At 52.0% G+C, this 17,395-nt stretch overlaps 7 protein-coding genes across 7 annotated transcripts; 2 read left to right on the plus strand and 5 right to left on the minus strand.

Annotated features, from left to right (window-relative positions):
• Positions 1-126: 126 nt before the first annotated feature.
• Positions 127-452, minus strand: ASPVEDRAFT_36891 (uncharacterized protein; the record flags this gene model as incomplete). The annotated part of the gene is made up of 1 exon (XM_040811322.1): positions 127-452. A coding segment is annotated over exon 1 (152 nt), but the record flags the coding sequence as incomplete, so codon positions are not given.
• A 1,553-nt stretch (positions 453-2,005) lies between these two features.
• ASPVEDRAFT_294708 (putative nuclear localization protein) lies at positions 2,006-5,225 on the plus strand. The gene is made up of 3 exons (XM_040810228.1): positions 2,006-2,446; positions 2,693-2,815; positions 2,983-5,225. Exons 1-3 carry the CDS (start codon positions 2,341-2,343, stop codon positions 4,875-4,877), a joined length of 2,124 nt encoding a protein of 707 aa, XP_040663247.1. The 5' UTR covers positions 2,006-2,340; the 3' UTR covers positions 4,878-5,225.
• Positions 5,226-5,464: 239 nt separating this feature from the next.
• ASPVEDRAFT_79198 (phosphoglycerate mutase family protein) lies at positions 5,465-6,873 on the minus strand (the record flags this gene model as incomplete). Its single annotated transcript, XM_040816664.1, has 3 exons — positions 5,465-6,295; positions 6,393-6,647; positions 6,739-6,873. 3 exons carry the CDS (start codon positions 6,871-6,873, stop codon positions 5,465-5,467), a joined length of 1,221 nt encoding a protein of 406 aa, XP_040663248.1.
• Positions 6,874-7,133: 260 nt separating this feature from the next.
• ASPVEDRAFT_36896 (homeobox domain-containing protein) lies at positions 7,134-9,745 on the minus strand. Its single transcript, XM_040811323.1, has 2 exons — positions 9,015-9,745; positions 7,134-8,949 (listed from the first exon to the last, which is right to left on the minus strand). The coding sequence occupies exons 1-2, from the start codon at positions 9,342-9,344 to the stop codon at positions 7,384-7,386; spliced, it is 1,896 nt and encodes a 631-aa protein (XP_040663249.1). The 5' UTR covers positions 9,345-9,745; the 3' UTR covers positions 7,134-7,383.
• Positions 9,746-13,563: 3,818 nt separating this feature from the next.
• Positions 13,564-14,385, minus strand: ASPVEDRAFT_24441 (uncharacterized protein; the record flags this gene model as incomplete). Its single annotated transcript, XM_040809672.1, has 1 exon — positions 13,564-14,385. One exon carries the CDS (start codon positions 14,383-14,385, stop codon positions 13,564-13,566), a length of 822 nt encoding a protein of 273 aa, XP_040663250.1.
• A 202-nt stretch (positions 14,386-14,587) lies between these two features.
• ASPVEDRAFT_295225 (uncharacterized protein) lies at positions 14,588-15,605 on the plus strand. The gene is made up of 3 exons (XM_040810234.1): positions 14,588-14,931; positions 15,021-15,439; positions 15,537-15,605. The coding sequence occupies exons 1-2, from the start codon at positions 14,789-14,791 to the stop codon at positions 15,340-15,342; spliced, it is 465 nt and encodes a 154-aa protein (XP_040663251.1). The 5' UTR covers positions 14,588-14,788; the 3' UTR covers positions 15,343-15,439; positions 15,537-15,605.
• ASPVEDRAFT_49483 (HAD family hydrolase) lies at positions 15,465-17,152 on the minus strand (the record flags this gene model as incomplete). Its single annotated transcript, XM_040814170.1, has 5 exons — positions 15,465-15,946; positions 16,006-16,115; positions 16,207-16,228; positions 16,339-16,410; positions 17,128-17,152. The coding sequence occupies 5 exons, from the start codon at positions 17,150-17,152 to the stop codon at positions 15,465-15,467; spliced, it is 711 nt and encodes a 236-aa protein (XP_040663252.1).
• Positions 17,153-17,395: the final 243 nt, after the last annotated feature.

Raw genomic sequence — 17,395 nt, forward strand, 5'->3', positions numbered from 1 at the left:
CTTGAGAGAGATGGAGTATGCGAATACTTTGGCGGGGGTCTAGATTGGGACTGTGAGGGCCCGAAGACAAAGTACAGTATTCAGTGACATCAACTAGTGGCAATTCCGCGAATGTGACCATTGCTTGCTTGTGATAATAAAAGTAGTGTTATTTGATTATTTATCTATTATTTACCTATTCTGAGCGTGGCGATTAACGTTGCTCGGCTGCGGCGTAACTCCGTAATCAACAACGTCCGTCTGGTATACTTCGGCTTCGGTATAGATTCGACAAGCGAGAAGCTTTATCGGGTTGTACAGGTGAAAAGCGATCATCCGCCCGGCCATGAAATGCTATCAAATCATAAGTATCGCTTTTGGTTGGAAAATGCGTCTGGGATAACCTTTTGGAGTCCGTGCTGAACGGGAGCGCCTCATCAGTCATAACCTATACAAGATCAGCTACTACAAGGCTAGTCGGCCCAGGCCAGGACAATCATAGATCCTTGCTTCTGTCTTGCATGAGGGAGGCATTCGCCACTGCACAGAGCCAGTAAGATCCCCCACCTGTGGATGTCCACGAAGCAGTGACCAGGCAAGACAACGCTATTGGGTGCGCGAGTCATTTTGACAAATTGGGGATCAGGAGCGCTTGTCTTTCACGCCGTGCAAAAGGGCTATTCTTTTCTTCTTCAGCCCAGTTCGACTCTCGCTGATCATTTCCCGCCTGGAGTATCTTGTCCAACTCCGGAAAAAGAATGCATTGACGTGAAGTGATCGCTATCAAGATCATCGCCCGTGCCGTCAGACGGTCAGCATGACCACCGGCGCTTACGGTGTATCCAAGGAGGGTTATTTTGCATTCTCGCATATCAACACTGCCCCGTCGAGTTCCTTTGATGGACAAGCCACAGCCGGAAAACCCGCTCCATTGATCACTTCGTGTTGGCCATTTCGTCCGAAATCCTTCCTGGAGCAAAGGCGACGCGGCTCTTCACCCTCAACGAGTCAGCCTGGCGTGATTTCTTTTCCTGTGCTTTTTCCGTTGTTGGCTCGTTGCGCTTCTTTTGTTTTAGTTTTTGCTCCTCCCAACGAGCCTGCACACTGATTCGCTCCCGCAGGGCCGCTATTTCTCGGGCATGCAGGGTTCCTTGCTCTTCGAGACGCCTGGCTTTCTGGGTTGCGGTATCTCAGAACTCAACTAGCAGAGAGCCTAGCTGGAAGGGGCTCCGCGCTACCCGACCGCCATCCTGCGTTGCAGTCGAAGTTGAGATCATAAAAGTACGCAGTCTGCCTCGAGAAAGGCAACCTCGAGCATTCCGGTCTTGCGTGGAGTTATCCGCAGCGGCTTGTGCAGTGGCTGACAAATGCATGCATAGCGCAGCCAATCAGCGGCACCGCCCCCCCCGGCCGAAGAACTGGAAGGCACGACCAAGGTCGCTCCTGCTGCTTGTGTTCCCCTCCTCGCAGACGAATCCTTCACCCTCTTCCTCCCCATAATCAAATCTCCCTCCTGGGCAGCGCTGTGGCCTTTCTTTGTCTGGTGCATCGTCTGTCTCTAACCTTCGTCCCCACTCCTCCTCTTCTCCGGGTTTCTTCTGCCCCTCCACCCAATTATCCTCTGCTACTTCCTTGCCCATTCTTCATCTCGCCGCGACTAAAACGACACACAGACACTGCCTGTTGGTCACACCCACCCCCGTCAACCGTCCCCACTGATCGGTTCCGTCAGCGGCAAGCTGTGAATCATTTGCATCTCCCCGTTCGTTTTTGGTGGCTCTGCATTTCTGCAGCGAGCGAACCTTGGGCGATACCCCCCCCTGGTTTCCACTCCCGAGTCTTCCCCTCTTGACCGTGACGGGAAGGATTCCTGAACCCGCATTCCTCCAGCCTCTGTGGCGGTGCCCGGCTTGACATCCACCAGCCACACCAGCCACACTCTGTCGGCGCGGCCGTCGGTCGTGATTAGTCACCGCCTAACGTGATCTTCCCCTCTCCAGCCAGAGTCAATCCAGCATTCCGACCACCACAAAGAGTCGAGAGTTCCGTCCTCCTCTAATCTTTTAAGGTACTATCTTGCGACCGAGCAAGCTCTGACACTGATTTGCTCCATCATTTCCCCGCCGATCTGCCCTTCTGCCACCTTCCCTGCCTTACCATCTAACTGCATGCGAACTCGCGACACGTCTGCTCTGAGTTGTCCGAGGGCCACTTGCATCGTCGCCGATTCTTCCTTTCGCCTCGTTGCAGTAGCCCATCTCATCCTCCATCTCGGCGTTTTGACTACTCGCGCGTCTCTCTAACCCGCCCGCGGCCTCGCGACCGCTCTTTCACCCTCCTCCCGTCCCTCCTTGGCCCGCCATGTATGGCACCCCCCATTCCGTTTCCGCTCCGATGAATGGGATCGGAGGGGACCTCGTCGACGGCTCGGGCACCATCAATCCTGCTGCTCTAAATAATACAAACGGTATGTCGTCGCATATTTTCCTTTTTGTTTTGTTTTGTTTTCTTTTTTTTCCCTTCCCTTTAATTCTTTCGCGATTCCTTTTTCTTTTTCTTTTTTTTTTTTTTTAACTGCTTCGCTTTTCAACCTTGGCGTGTTTATCTGGTGGCGCGAACCTGTCGCGTCGATACCAGTAGTGATGGGGGTCTACTATTTCTTATTTTCTACTGTCTGTCCGTCGCGACAACCCTCATACTGACCCCCTTCTAGTACCTGTTGTTCTCCCAACGCCGCCATACGGAGCAACAGATCCCAGCGCCATCCCTCGCGGTGTCAAGCGCGGTCGCACACCGGAACAACGCGGAGTCTCTCGCGATGGGGATCCAGATGACGGTACGTGCGCCGGGTAATCTTGTGCTTCGGGAGTTATCGCGGGCCGCCTTCGTCTCATTAATCGCTATTGTCGCACCGTTTTTTTCTTTTCTTTCGTTTTGCTTTTGTTTTGCGCTTGCCGAGTCCGCCCTTTGCGATCCAGATGCTAACATGCGCGTTAGTTGTAGGAGACGATCAAGGCCGTCGAAAACGAGGCCGACCTCCAAAGACACCTCGCCCTTCTACAGCCAACGATCAACCCTCATCAGCAAGCTCTCAACAACTACAAACTCCCCAAATGCAGCCCCAACAGTTGCAGCAATCCCCCCCAAACGCCTCACCCCCGCTAGGCTCACCGCCTGAGAAGACGACACCAACCAAAGCTCCCTTGGTCAAAGCTCTCCCAACTGTGAGGGACCATACTACCGATCAGCTAAACGAGGAACGCGATGAGTATATCGCCAAAGAGTTTGACGACGCTGGCGAGCAGAAGGTGGATGCGAATGGGTATTTACAAGGTGATCGCGAGTACAGGTGCAGGACGTTTACTGTGCCACTGCGCGGGAAGAAGCTGTTTATGCTAGCGACGGAGTGCGCGCGAGTTCTGTCTTATAGGGACTCGTACCTACTTTTCAACAAGAATCGGTCGTTGCACAAAATCATCGCCACCCAGATCGAGAAAGATGATCTCATTCAGCAGGATATTCTTCCGTATTCCTACCGCTCGCGTCAGATTGCCATCGTCTCGGCAAGGTCGATGTTTAGGCAGTTCGGCAGCCGAGTTATTGTGAATGGGCGCCGCGTCCGTGACGATTACTGGGAAAGCAAAGCGCGCAAACAGGGCTTCACCGAAGATGACCTCGCAGGTGAAAAGCGTCCTGGTGGCGCGAAGGCTCGCGAAGCTGCCGCCGAAGCAGCAAACGCCGCCAACTTGTTGCCCACTCTGGCTCATGGCGATGTAATCTACAGCAATGCACTAGAAACAGTGCCTAGCAACCTGTCACTAGGATCGGGCGGATCTTTGTCGCAGCCTCTTCCGATGATCAATATGGCCACCACGGACGATCCACGCTTAAGGGAATACAACAGTATGCCCCGACCGCGGCAAGAGTTGACTGGCCAGCCATACCAGGACCGGTCACAGCCTAGCACCGCCGCTGAGATCTTGAACCAGGCAACACACACGGCAGACTTCAACAAGATCTTGACATCTCAGCGTAACTACCGTCAAAAGGGTCTCGATGATTTCTTTTCCAAGCAGCGCGATCCGCCTGCGTCGACGGCGCAATCGCAGCCTGGACAACTTGAAGCCACTACATCCGTTGCACAGCCTTTGCAGTCACCGCGGCTATCCACGGCTGGCGTTTTGGGCTCAACTCCAGCACAGCCGAATATGATGCCGCAGGCCCAAATGATACCCAGTCAAGCCGGGTTCCAACCGCCAACTATGCATCAGCAGGCCACAGTGGCACAGTCACCCATCCGTGCTATGCCCCCTGTTCGACCCGATCTCATGCATCAGCGGACAAACCCAGCTTTGGCGCCGCAGGTTGGACCCTACGGTTTTCCCTCACAGCAGCAACACCAACAGCAGGTATGGGGTCAGCCACCGCCGCAGCCTCAGGCTTCACCACTATCTTCCAATCCACAAGGCATCCCCCAATACCCCTCTCAATTACAGCAACAGCAACCAGGATCGCAGCCGCAGCAACCCCAGCATCAACAATCTCCCTCTCCTCTTACCCACAGTCTACAGCAGCAACACCAGCACCCATCACAGTCTCCACGTAACCAGGTCCGACCCTCAGTGCCCCAGATGCCCCAGTCGTTTGCTATGCACCACCCGCAGACTCCTCAGCAACAGTCCATGGCTTCCATGGGCTTCCCAGGCGGAGCCAACCCGTACCCTGGAATGGCTGGGCGTGGGTTATATCCCTCGCAGAATGCCCCAGCTGGTCAGCAGTTTATGCCGGGAACTCCTCAGCAACCTGGAATGGGCATGGGCATGAATCCAGCTATGCCTGGTTGGCCCGGTCAACCAATGCAACCTGGACACCCACAGCCTGGCTGGTCTACATATTAAACGAAACTCGAACCTTCTTTCTTTGGTGTTTCTGGAGTTGGATGGGAATCTCGTTCGGTATCTACTTTTTGCCTACAGTGGTATTTTTTCTTTGGTGCTGTTTATACAATGTTTGATTCGCCACTTGACAGGGGAATGAGTAGTTCTAATTTGCATTTCATTCAATACCCCGTTGTTATACCCGATGATGCTCATTTTGATTTTAGTTTCGGGAGTAGGAAATCTGATGCGTTGAATGTGCATTCTTTTTTTCTTTTTTCTTTTTTCTTTTTTCTTTCTTTTCTTTTACGATAGAGGGCCGGTCAGATAATATCGGTAGTGCTGTTTTATAGGGTCGGCGTCCTCTACTTGAGTTTCCTGTCTTGCATCAGTTCTCCACTCTGTTCTAGTACATGTCACTGTTTGTATGCGCTTGCCCTTACCCTTGCACTTTCTGCGGTCATGATTTATGTCTTTCTGTGACGCACACAAATTGACCTTACCCTTTATTTTTTCTTGGTAGATTACATAGTCTTATTACCATTATTCACGGTCATATAACAACTACAGCATATTCACCCGTCAAATCCAATCGCACCAGATCACGCCTAGTATGGAGTCTCTGTAGCGAATACCGGGAACCCCGTCGTCACCGGCACTGCCGAGCTTGCGCAAACACACCCAGACGCGGTCGATGTCACCGGCGCCGCCGTACAATGGGCACTCGCGGTCCACGACACCGTCGCTGTGGGCTCAGGCTCGTGCACCTCCTCCGCACGAACCAACACAGGGATCACTGCCCCAGTATTCAGCTTAAACTCTCGGTGTCCAATAACTCTCAGGATAGACGTGATCTCGCCCGAATGCGCCGTAACCGAGATAACCAGCTTCTCACCATCTTCATCTCCATGGCTAGGCACATGGGCACCACCACGCCCTCTAGGTTTCTTCTCACCCTCAGTTCGACCCCGGGAGTTAAAAATATCATCCAACGCCCCGCGCGACCTCAAATCCTGCGCCTCGCTTGTCTCCCCCTTAACGCCAGTCCACAATTCATCTTCCTCGGTAAACCCCTCCTCAAACGTCCAATCAGGAAACAACCCCTCAATATAACTCTTCGACCGCCGCCTATCACACGTATGCAAGCTAACCCCCTCCCGAAACGCCTCTTTAACCTGCGGCACAAACGCCGCAGCAGCATTGCCAGGTCGGGCCCGGGATGATACTAGCTGGGGAAATCCCGCAAAAGTGAGATTCGCCGTCTTCAGCGACCGCGTAAGCGGACTGGAGTAGTAAGCATCTGGGAAATGGATCTTCTGCTCCTTGGACTGGGAGGCCCAGTAGGTGTGTGCGATTTGGGCTTGGTTGATTCCTTCTGGGGTGAGGTCTGCGTCGAACCAGGTTGTTGTGGCGTTGCCCGTTAGGAGGGAGTAGTAGCACTGTATTTCATTAGTTATTGTCCCTTTCTCCTTATTTCCCAAATCTATCTATCTTATCTATCTATGTTGGAGGGGGTAAGAATAAGGAGAAACGTACATTCCAAGCCGGGGTCCCGAAATAATCCTCCGCAGCATTATGCCAGCCCTCGCCGTGCCGGCCGAGGAAGAAGAGCTTGTAGCTGACGTGCTTGGGGGAGTTGGAGTTTAGATATTCCAGCTGGCGGTGGAAGCGTTCCCACTGGGTTAGGTTTCTGGCTCCGGGGATTATGCCTGAGCCTGAGCTTGAGCGCGAGTGCTGCGCGACTTTGTCTGCGTCGTAGGTGCGGTCGAGTAGGCCGAAGTTGTGGGATGTCTGGTTGGGTTGGTTAGTTATTATTTTTTTATTACAGATGACAGGGTTGCGTATTTGATTTTGTAAGAGAGAAGAGGCGATAAAGACGTACGTAGTCAAAGCTGGATGGGTCTGTGGATGGGTCATCCTGGATGAAGTAGCCTTGGACAGTGGTGTAGTTGATAGATTTCGAAGCTGAAGCGGCGGCGCTGAGGCCGAGGGTTGCTGCGAGTGTGGAGAGCTTCATATTGCGTTGCGCAGTCAGTATCAACTTTCTCCTTTCTCGATGCAGTGCGTAGTGAGGAAAAAAGATAGACTCACTTGAGTTACTTTATACTTTATTTTTCCATTTGGTGGTTCGGGAAAACTGTACCTGAGGTTCCGGAAGCTAGACGGGAGTGTCCATACAGACTGGAATGGCTCAGCACGTGGGAGGCCAAGGCCGTGTTGGCGTTGCAGCCACTCCACGGCTTTGGGTCAATGTGGTAAAGGCTCCGAAGTGGTAAACCAAGTCAAGTAATTCGTTGAAATTATGTATTAATATAGTAAGGTTAATATACGTGAAAGTCTCCTATCCTATGTCCAACCCAGGCGCTTCCCAAAACATGCAGAAATTAAACCAAAAAAATAACCGATCCTCAACACCAATTGAAGCCCACAAGAATGCTCGGGAATCCCAAAAATAAACTAATCCAGCAGTATATATGGCAAAGCCTTTTATGAGTACAGTTGAATAGATTTCAGTAAATATCATTCGTCAGCCGAAGTTGGTTGGGGTTCGGTTGTCCGCAAAGGTATACGCCTTGGGCTTCTGAGACGGAAGCTGCTGAGCCACGAACCGGTGAGCTTCTTCTTGGTCCGGGAACTCGTACAGATGGAACTCTGTAGCCTTCGCGTCCCCCGAAGCTTGCATGTCCGCCTCGCCGAACGGAGACCCCGAAGCTACACTTTCAGAGTGGCTTTGCTCGAGAGCCTGCTCGTATGATATTGAGGCAAGGTCCATTGGACAATGGCTAGGGAACGGGGCATCAGGGGACGGCATCGAAGTCGCCTCCCAGCCCCTCCCTGGTAGGCCATTCTCGCACCCATAGTCCGCGAATGAGGTGAAATGGGCCGGTGCGGACATGGGTGGCGCGACCCCTTGATACTGGTATGGGGAAATCATTTCCATGCCCAATGGGGTAGCTGGGGGCGATGCAATGTTAATATGCATGGGTTGCGTCGTGGGGAACATGTGGCTAGTGGGCTGCGCCGACAGACAATAACTATCGGTAGAAGGCGTGTTGGGGAGCAGGTGGTGGAGGTCCTCCGGCGTCAAAGGCGTTGGAGGAGCCAGCGAGTTTGTTGTAACCGGCTGCAACATTGTTGACAACTCGGTCTTTGCAGAGCTCAGTACTCCGGCCTCCCCAAAGGTTGACATGTTCAAGGGCGAACGCTGTGAAGAGGCCTTTCGTACACCGGCATAGCGCGAGCTAAGACCCTGTGCAGACTTGGAGTGCTTCACACTGCCATAGTTCTGCCCCCGCGTCGTTGGCGACATGGCCGGAGGCCCTGCGAGCATGGATGTTGATCTGGACGTGCCAATCGCAGCAGGCCTTGGTCGCTTTCTGCGGGCAGCAAGATCAAGCTCCTTGCCCGCCTCCTTCCAAGCTGGAGTCCGGTCAGTCCGGTTACCGAGCTGCGAGAGACCAGGCGAAGCCGTAATCCCAATGCCCTCGAGCGAGTCAGAAAGCACATCCGAAGACCCCCGTTGCCCGATGTCCACATCAGCCTGCAGAGCATATTGCATGGAGTTATAGGGAGCAGTAGCCCCGTCGTTGGTCGAAGGATAGTCAGAGAGAGGTTGCGAGTTGTCGAACCCAGGAACGGACAATTCTCCGGCCGATGTTACAGAGTTCCAAACGGATGCATCAGAGTCCGTTGGGAGAGATGTGGTTGGAGACACCGATCCCTCCACACTTGTCAAACCCCGGCCATCAGGGTTATACTGGGCTGCAGCAGCGGCATCCAAGGCTCGCTGTAGGGAGGCAAGACTAGCGGCACGGGAAGCCTCACTACGTGTCTGCTGGTGTTTTGACCCGGCAGAGACAGCAGATGTTTGTTTCTGGTTGCCAGATGTGGATGGTTTTGACGGCTTGGGGGTAGAAACTTTGCCGTTATCCTCCTTCTCATCATTGGGTTCGGCAGCAGACTCCGGGAAGTCCGAAGGCACGGTTTTGGCTTTGGCAGCCTCCTCGGCTTCCGCCTTTGCCTTTTGCATGCGCTCGTATTCCTCCTGTCGCTTCTGCTGCTTCGCCTTGGCTCGTCGGTTTTGGAACCAGTTCTGCAAATAGGTCAGCATACTGATTTCTATTTTTTTTTAATCAATCTTGATCAACCATCACATACAGCAACACGAGGAAGGCTAAGGTTTGTTTGGGCGGCTAATTGGCGCTTGACATTGCTGCTGGGCTTCGGGTGCGCCTGAAACTGGGCCTCCAAGGTTTCAACCTGCTCTTTGGTCAATCTCGGCCGCGAGAGGTTTTCGGCGTATTCTTCGTAATCCATTATAGGCTGGTGATAATAGTCGACCATGTCGAAAGGAGGATGGGCGTAAATATAGCCATCAATTGGGTGCATCATAGAAGGGTGAACCATTGCCGGGTCGTAGCCAAGGTGTTGCTCCATTGGCACGCCAGGATGGCCAGCGAAGGCGTATGGATGGTGGATGTAGTTCATGACCGCGGGAGGTGAGTCGGAATGACTCCAAGGAAGGACAAAACGGTCGGTGAAAGGGTAACAGTCGGAGGAGCAATGTAGAGAGTTTAAGCCTGGACGGCGAGGCGGTTGTGGAGAATGCTGAGGAGTGCTGAGGAGCGCAGAGTTGCAGTGGATCAGAGGTGAAAGAGAGTGACCAGAGCTGAAGTTCACTGATATGTATATTTGCAGCAGATGGGATCCAATATTTTTAAAACGTCCAGTAGGTGAAGAGGACAGGCATAAAGTCCGACGACAGGAACTAATAGGGACAAGGAGTGACTTCTGTAGGATGCGGGACTGCAGAGCAGAAAATAGAAAAACGAAAAAGAAAAATTAAGGAATGGATTTAAAATAAAAATGATAAAATAAAAAAAATAAAAACCAAAACGGAGAACGAAAGAGGGAAGGGAGTGTGGATGGGGAGAATAAGGAAAGACGGGGAGAGGGAGAAAGAAGAGGGAGAGACTGGAGATGGAGGAGAGAAGGGAAGGATTCAGAGGAGAGCCCGACGAAAATGTGCCATTGGGTGATCGTCGCCCGAAACTGAGAGGATCGGTGCGTCGGTATCTGTCTTACGGTACGAACACTGCTTACAGGCTGGCTGCACAATTAGAGTATTCCAATCAAGCTACTCTGGGTTCGTGTAAAAAAGATCGCACCAGGAACACAATGGCAATCCCGCCCAGCAGGCTGCTTCGTCTGAGCGTCAGCCCAGGGGCCAGTTCAGTACGCGACCCGACCATCTTGGCCCTCCCCCAGTGGCGGTGACCGTACCACACTGGCTTCGTCCTCTTTAGGTTTTACTCGTTTTATTGTTCCTTTTTCTTGTTTGGGAGGTATTTTGATTGCTTTTTTTTTTTTTTTTCCTGTTATCATCGTATCCATCTGGGTGGTGCTGACCCGCAGGGTTGGTGCGGTCCATCTGCGAATCTGGGACCCTTCCTTGCCTTACGCCGACCGTCGGCTTCATTTTGACAAGATCAGTACATACCAAGACGAGGCGAGGGAGCCTGTCAACGTCAAAAAGCCATATGGCATCTGGGAGGAAAGACTGAAACTGTCAATAAAGGGAGAACCAGGGGGCTTTCTGCAGCCGTTCTGGAAGGCGTTTTCTGTCCTCTTTTTTGGCCAACTTCTTTCCTCGGAGTTTCACGCGGGTGATTGGCAAAGAAACTGGAATTGTGACGAGTTGGAGATGTTCCCATCGAGCTTCATCAGTTCCTGCAGTAGCGTCGTCGAGCGAGAACCAGTAACCGCGCGTCGCCGTGGGTTGCGATGTGCTCCAATGTATCCTGCTGCTCCAACGAGTTAGTCAAGCCTAAGGAAGCGCGATGTGTGACGAACCGACAATCGCAGACCTCGTTTGAAACGCGAAACTGATTAACACGATTTCGAGTGGATCGTAACTCGCAGTCCCAGGATCTTGGAAGCGTGTTCCTGAGCCTCGGTCAGACTCCATCTCCAGTGTGGCCTGTGGGTTCAGTCACAGGATGGCGCACCACATATTCTGGATCTGGTTAGCGCTACGGGCCGGCGCCAAGAGCCACTTCAGGTGACCCAAGAACCAAACCCAAGGCCCATCCATCCAAGGTTTCGAACTCGACAGGAACTGGACAAATTCTCCTGGCTTACACCGCGCCTGTTGCGAAACGCTCCCGACGGAAGCTCCAAAATGGTGGGATTTTTGCTTGCTTTCCTTTCTACGGTCTCTTTCGAGATGTCCGGTTTCAGAAGCCAATAGTCGCTCTTCAGTCTTCACCATGGCCAGCGGGGGGGATTTCGGATTTCGGACCCCGTCGGCCCAAAGGGAGAGAGGGGGAACTCCTCTGGGCCAATCCGCTTTAACTTGATTGAGGAAGTCAAGGGTTATTTTCTGCTGGTGGCAGCTCTGATCCTCGACAGCCTCAGTGCACTTTTCCCTCCCGGACGCGTGGAAATCCAGGCGACCTCCGAGTCGGTCCGCCTGGTGGTCCCCTCCTCAAGCACGGATCGCCAGCCATGCCTGTCATCCTTTTCACGCGGTGGCCCTGATTTCCTGGATCTACCAATCATTCGACGACTAGGATAGGATCCAAGGTTGGGCCATGACAAAAAGTTGAAAAGGAAGGATGCAAAAGCGTGGCAGCACAAGCCAAGCCCCACTAAATTCAATAGTCGACAGATCCTGTCGATCACCTCCCAGGATCACTTGATTCAATTGTTTTCGCCTTTTCGAATCCAGCGCTGGGCGGCAAAGCCCGTAACGCTGCCTCCGTATTTCGAGACAGTCTCGGAGCGTGCAATGCCTGGGTGACTTTGGGTTCCTTTCGTGATTCGTCCGTTTCAAGATCTGACCTCAGAAGCAGGCTGTGAGTGTCGACTGTCAGCTTGCTCAAGCTCGACGCTAATTATGACACCTCCCGAGGCGTCCACACCAATACATGGGTTACGCAGCAGCTGCCCAAGGACCACCTTCTCTCCATGCAGCGCAAGCGGACGCTTCGACTACCGGAGATGCTAGGGGTTCGTTGGTTCGGGACCATCATATGCGTTCCGTGCGGGGCTCTGTTGGCAAATACTCGAGCAGGTTTTACATGCATTTCTCTCTTCAGTCTTCATGCTTCCCTAGCTCCTCTTTTGGATCTTCAGTCTGCGGCAAGACAGATTGACAATCCAACGTTCGCCTCAAACAACCGGTAAAATTCGACCGGCTCCTCGGAGGCTGGGGCCGCTCGAAGGGTCAAAAAAACCTCAAAACATCACTATTGCTGCCTGAACATGCAGAACACTGGTCCAGGTTTGACCTTGGAGATTACCATGAAGCGGCCAATCGCCTCACACAGGCATGGGTTGCCCCGCCACCAGTCTCCACGATTACAAGGTACCCTAATTATGTACCTCCGGAGTAACTCGGTACTCGTTCAACTGCGTACACGGTGCAGGTGGGCAAAAGCGACTCTCGTTTCGAGCATGTCAACCAAACAGATCCTGGCTCACGTGCATGGATGCGGTTGCCAGGCTCTTCGCACAGTAAAGACCTCGAGTCAGTGTGAAGTGACTCTCACTGGATTTGGCCTTGGAGCCAATGGACTGGAATACTGTGCTCCTCAGTAAACCTTCTTCTCCCTCAAAACCAATCAGTATTTAGATCACCACCCATCACAGTCGAAGATGTGCCTCAGGGTGCATACCACAAAGCACGATATAAGCTCTACGCTACGAAGCATCGACGGGCTAACCCCTGGGATGATCCCGTAACCGACGCGCTCGGTTCAAGGTTGACGTGGATTGAATCAGGATGAAACTACGAGGGGTCCATGACCTTTGATCACCAAATGTTCAATATTGGGCGGACGATATTTCCGAGGATCGTCGATTTGATGCAATCAGCGACGCTCTGGGGAGCTACCAGAGACCTCCCTCCAGGACAAGTGTAGCAACTGGTGTTCCCCTGGAGGTTTCACACCAACATTTGAGACTAGCCTTTCTCCATACACTCAATTCAGCAAGTATCAGTACGCACAGTCAGGAAGATGTTCCACGCTAAGTCCCTGTTAGCAGAAGGTTAGGCCTTGGCGGCGGAGTGATCTGCTGTAAATCCCATCAGCCATGCCTATCTTGATTCTCCCACACCCCTGGGTCTGATCTTTGTCAATCACACTTTGAAGCCTTTACTACTAGATGCACATCATATGATGTAACTGTACCGTCGAGGAGCCCAAGGCTCCAATCTCTCCCAGGAGGCTCTCTGGAGCTGGTCATTGTTTCGTGATTTTACTTGGCCTAAGATCCAAAATTGGAAGAGCTTGTCAACAGATCACTAAGCCTACAATCACGACTTCAGGCTGCGGGTGGACACCCCGTACATCTCCAATACGCATATACCAGCGTCACCTGTAATTTTACTGCCTAACTCGGCCACAGAGCGATCAGCAGAGCACCAGCTACGCCACAATGAAGTGGCTCTCAAAACTAGAGCTGCGGTAGCATCGCCACCATGTCATTCAGGCAGATGTGGCGGTGCGAGTCCCCGATAGCCGTTTCGGCGTTGAGGCCTGGACGGATTGCTCTGCAGGGTCATGATAGCCCCAAGCATGTTCAGTGCGGTTTCGAAGCTGGGTAAAAAAAAAAAAAAAAAGAAAGGAAAAAAAGAAGAAAAAAAATCTCGATTTTGTCATCCGTGACAATAGTACAGATAACGATCGGTCAGACGGAAAATCTAGGGTAGCCACTCGAAGGGCCCTTCTCGACTTTCGTCCTTTTCTTTTGCGTGCTCCAAAGACCTCTGGGTGGCTGGATCCATCTCCAAGCTGTACGACAGTGCACGATGTTGGCGGCGGCTATTTTTGTTATCAATTTCTTTGCTATTCTGCGTCGAGCACGGACTATGAAGCTCTAACATCTTGCGAAGAGACTGAGCAGTTACTCGGGTTACTTTGCTACTTTTTACAGCTTGCAACCTGGGCTCATGGGGAGCGTTTGTCCAGACCGAGGGACTTGTAGTTGCAACCACATCAACATTATCTGCAAACTGCAGAAGCCATAGAGGTCGCAGTTGCCACCTGAAGCAGCTTCTGATCCAGCCATCGATGTCTCGGGGACTTCTCGTCTTTCGACTTTTTTTCTTCACTTCCTTACTTCTGGTTTCCGTATTAGGAGCTAAGGTATCGTCTTCACTCAGATTAACGCAAAATCGATGATCGCGAGGCACTCTCGCCAAAATAGAACCGTCTGGAAAGAAGAGAAAAGGGGGGACGACGAGCTCGAATCCTCCTGGGCGATTATCCATGTTGCAGGTTTCCAGCATCCCTTGCAGATGGCGTTGAACAAGTCGTTGCGATGCAGTATTGATCCATTGAGCGAGCGCGTCTCGCCGAGTCGTTTCTGACTCGAGGCGTCGGCAAAGAATCCGATACATCAACTTTCCAGAACCCGATCGGCCTTCTGTCAACGAGCGGATCGCCCTTAGCTGCCCATCATGCTCGCGTTCTGTTCTGAGAAGCTGGACGAGGATCCTGCTTGCTCGTGTGGTGAAACACATGACGGTCGAAGCAGAGCTGGTCGTACGATTGCATTTCCGAAATCCTCTGAATGGCTCACAGGCTCACAGCAGTCATCATCTGTGCCCTCGATTTTGCTTTTTTTGTGGTTCATCGGTTATCTCCTACTGCGAGATCCGGGCAAGTATTGCGTGGTTACCTGCTCTCCACTAAGGTTATTTGCAGGAGCCACCGCTATGCAACGTGAGAGAGCTCTCTCGATCGAGCTTCCCGCACCTCCCCGATCTTCTCAGCTCAGCCTCCACGACTCGAAGCTCGGATTTTCTTACGTCAAGTCCAGCTTGTCGGTGAGCGACGAGCGACGAGCTTCAGCTATTTTTCGAAAAGAAAAGAAAAGGAGAAGCTTCTAATATATTGGCGTTTTAGGTTCATGTTCCGGCGCCAATGGGACATATCGAAAAAGGGTTGGGAAGCGGTGATGGGCCGTGGTCCGCGGCTGCGATGTCCAATATCGGTGAGCCGCTTCAACTGCGGCTGTTAGCTTGTACCGTAATTCCCAGGCAGTTGAATGCACAAAGTCTACCGCGGTAACAAACCCAGTTTTCTCTCGATGATAATTATAATGCCACACCGCTAAAGCGGATGGGCTCACGGGCCGTTTGAGATTAGAGCTCAGCCGTTACCGCGTCATAACCTGCGAAGCTCAACGGTTTCGCCCCCTTCACGTAACCTTGTCCATCGGCTCCGACGGAGGACATATTCGGAAAGGGCAAGAAAGTTCAAGTAAACTCGGCAACCCATATACAAGCTGTGTCCGTACCTTCCTCCGCTTCTTCACGGAAAAGAAGCCGGCGGGGAGAAAGCCGGTTGGGAGATCCTTGCGTGGATGCGATGCAAGGCTCATCCCCAACGTATTCTATCACACACGTCATATCCACGAAGGAAAAGGAAGTCCAGATTCTATATACAATGCCGCTGTCTATCATTCTAGCATCTAACTCATGAATCGTGTTGGTATGGGAACCAGGCAAGGCAAGAGCCTCACCGACACAACCGTCGCGGCAACTTGCAGGAACCTATTTGGTTGGAACCAAGGTCATTCTCCCTGGAAATACTACCATTACTGGAAGGCATTCCTGATCTCCAACTCCACCCTCCCGTTCGAAACACTTTTGATGCTAATGCTCCTCAGATCCTCCACAATCACGTCTGCTCCAGCAGCCTGTAGCTGTTCCAACGTGTGAGTCGTAGTCAAGGCAATAACTGTGAACCCTGCAGCTTTGCCAGCCTTGATTCCCGATGGCGCATCCTCCAACACGACCAGCGAGGAGGAGTGTTCCAGACCCAGCTTCTTCCGCCCAAGCAGATAGCACCGTGGATCGGGCTTCCCAAGCTCCACATCCTCCGCCACAACGAGGAACTCTGGATGTGTGAGATTGAGAACACTCAGCCAGCCATCAATCAGCGCGCGTGTGCCCGATGTCACGACGCCCCAGGTTGCGCCACTCTCTTCCAGAGCAGCGAGGAGAGCCCGCGCGCCGGGAATTTCGACCGCGTCAGAGCCGTATTCCTTAGGGATGCGCCCTTCAATGTAGCTGACATCTGGTTCATCGACAGTCAACAAATGAAGGAATTCAATAGCTATGCGAGGTCTAACTTACACTCCCAGGTGGCTTTCTTGGGGTCATAGAGCTGTAGAGTATCGATACTCCGACGGCCATGGGAGGTGGCCAGGATAGTCTTGGGGTCGACTCCGAGCTCGGCACCAATTCTGGAAGGGGGCGATGTCAGTTAATAGTTCGAATTATTGTGTTGGTTTCATTTATCCTCGTTTTCTTTTCATCAAAGGGTGTGGAACTAACTTGTGCCAGTGCTTTACAATAGCTGTCATAAATCCAGTTCAGTAATCGTACATGGTATATCACAATGCATATCATAGATGGAGGGGTTGCTGAGCCCCTCACTATCAATGCATAGAGGTTGATGCCACTTACCATCTGTCGAGTCGACGATGGTGCCATCGAAGTCAGACAAAATACCATCGAAAGTAAGAAGTTGAGGAGGCGCTGAAAACGACATTGTCGCACGTATAGTCTCTAAAAGAAGAAGACAATCTATACAAAGAAAAGTTTCAATCTAAGATGGATGGAAATGCCCCGGGCTATGGATCAAATGGCCCGCATAAGTTGGTGTCCGGCTTTGTCAGCGTGTGCGAAGGAGGGCGGCCAATGAGAAAACAATCCAGCGCCTCGCTTCATGACCTCCTCGAGCAATCTCTTGTATATCGACAACGACAAAGAAAGTCGGAGATTTCGATAGTCTGTCTTCAGTTCCTATCATGGTTTTACGAGCGGTCGATATAGGATGTTTACCGGCTAAGCATCTTGAAGCAACCCTCAAAGAGGGCATTCAAGGGCGCGAAATGTCCAATACATAGATTGCATTGTTATGTTGAGGGACGAGATGAGTTCACAGTCCACCTTTCAGCTCATCACCTGGGCAATGTCTAGGGACAATATCAAACATCCGCTTATCCTTGTCGGCATATATGTGAAACAAAAGCCCGATCCCAGCACCTTGCAGGTACTGCAATAAAGTCTTTTATAGAGCCATTATTAAGAACAAGCACGAGAAGGTATGTGCCGTCCGGGCCAGTTTAAAACCAGGTCCATATCTGACTTGCAGATTCTGTGGCCAAGTGTTTATTCGACACGGGTAGACGGGCCGCCATGAGCGGGCTTATGGTGCCTCCAAGAAGGTCAATCAAGCCGGTGGTGCAAAACATTCGACATTACCAGATGATGCCATCATCGCCTCTGGGCCGGAGAGGCCAAATGTGAATGACCAGGACAGTATATTAGAGTAGGGATCACCAAGATTCTTCTCGACACCATCATTGCGAGGTGCGAGATCTGTGGAGAAGTCGAGCCCACAGTTATCAATTTCCATATAAAGGCGCCCTATTTAGGATTGATAGTGAGAAAGAGAATTAAATTTAAAAACCAAGTGATGGGTTTTGGCGTATACTGCGGATAGAGAACCCCTCCCGAG

The sequence above is a fragment of the Aspergillus versicolor genome (genome assembly GCF_001890125.1).
Source record: "Aspergillus versicolor CBS 583.65 unplaced genomic scaffold ASPVEscaffold_1, whole genome shotgun sequence".
Lineage (NCBI taxonomy): Eukaryota > Fungi > Ascomycota > Eurotiomycetes > Eurotiales > Aspergillaceae > Aspergillus > Aspergillus versicolor.

Excerpts from the sequence above, each read along its gene's own strand:
- ASPVEDRAFT_36896 (XM_040811323.1), bottom strand. The coding sequence starts at position 9,344 with ATGAACTACATCCACCATCCATACGCCTTCGCTGGCCATCCTGGCGTG. Across the intron at positions 8,950-9,014 it reads TTAGCCTTCCTCGTGTTGCT|AACTGGTTCCAAAACCGACG; the intron begins GTATGTGATGGT and ends ACCTATTTGCAG.
- ASPVEDRAFT_295225 (XM_040810234.1), top strand. The coding sequence starts at position 14,789 with ATGGGACATATCGAAAAAGGGTTGGGAAGCGGTGATGGGCCGTGGTCC. Across the intron at positions 14,932-15,020 it reads AATGCACAAAGTCTACCGCG|CCGTTACCGCGTCATAACCT; the intron begins GTAACAAACCCA and ends ATTAGAGCTCAG.
- ASPVEDRAFT_294708 (XM_040810228.1), top strand. The coding sequence starts at position 2,341 with ATGTATGGCACCCCCCATTCCGTTTCCGCTCCGATGAATGGGATCGGA. Across the intron at positions 2,447-2,692 it reads TGCTCTAAATAATACAAACG|TACCTGTTGTTCTCCCAACG; the intron begins GTATGTCGTCGC and ends ACCCCCTTCTAG. Across the intron at positions 2,816-2,982 it reads CGATGGGGATCCAGATGACG|GAGACGATCAAGGCCGTCGA; the intron begins GTACGTGCGCCG and ends CGTTAGTTGTAG.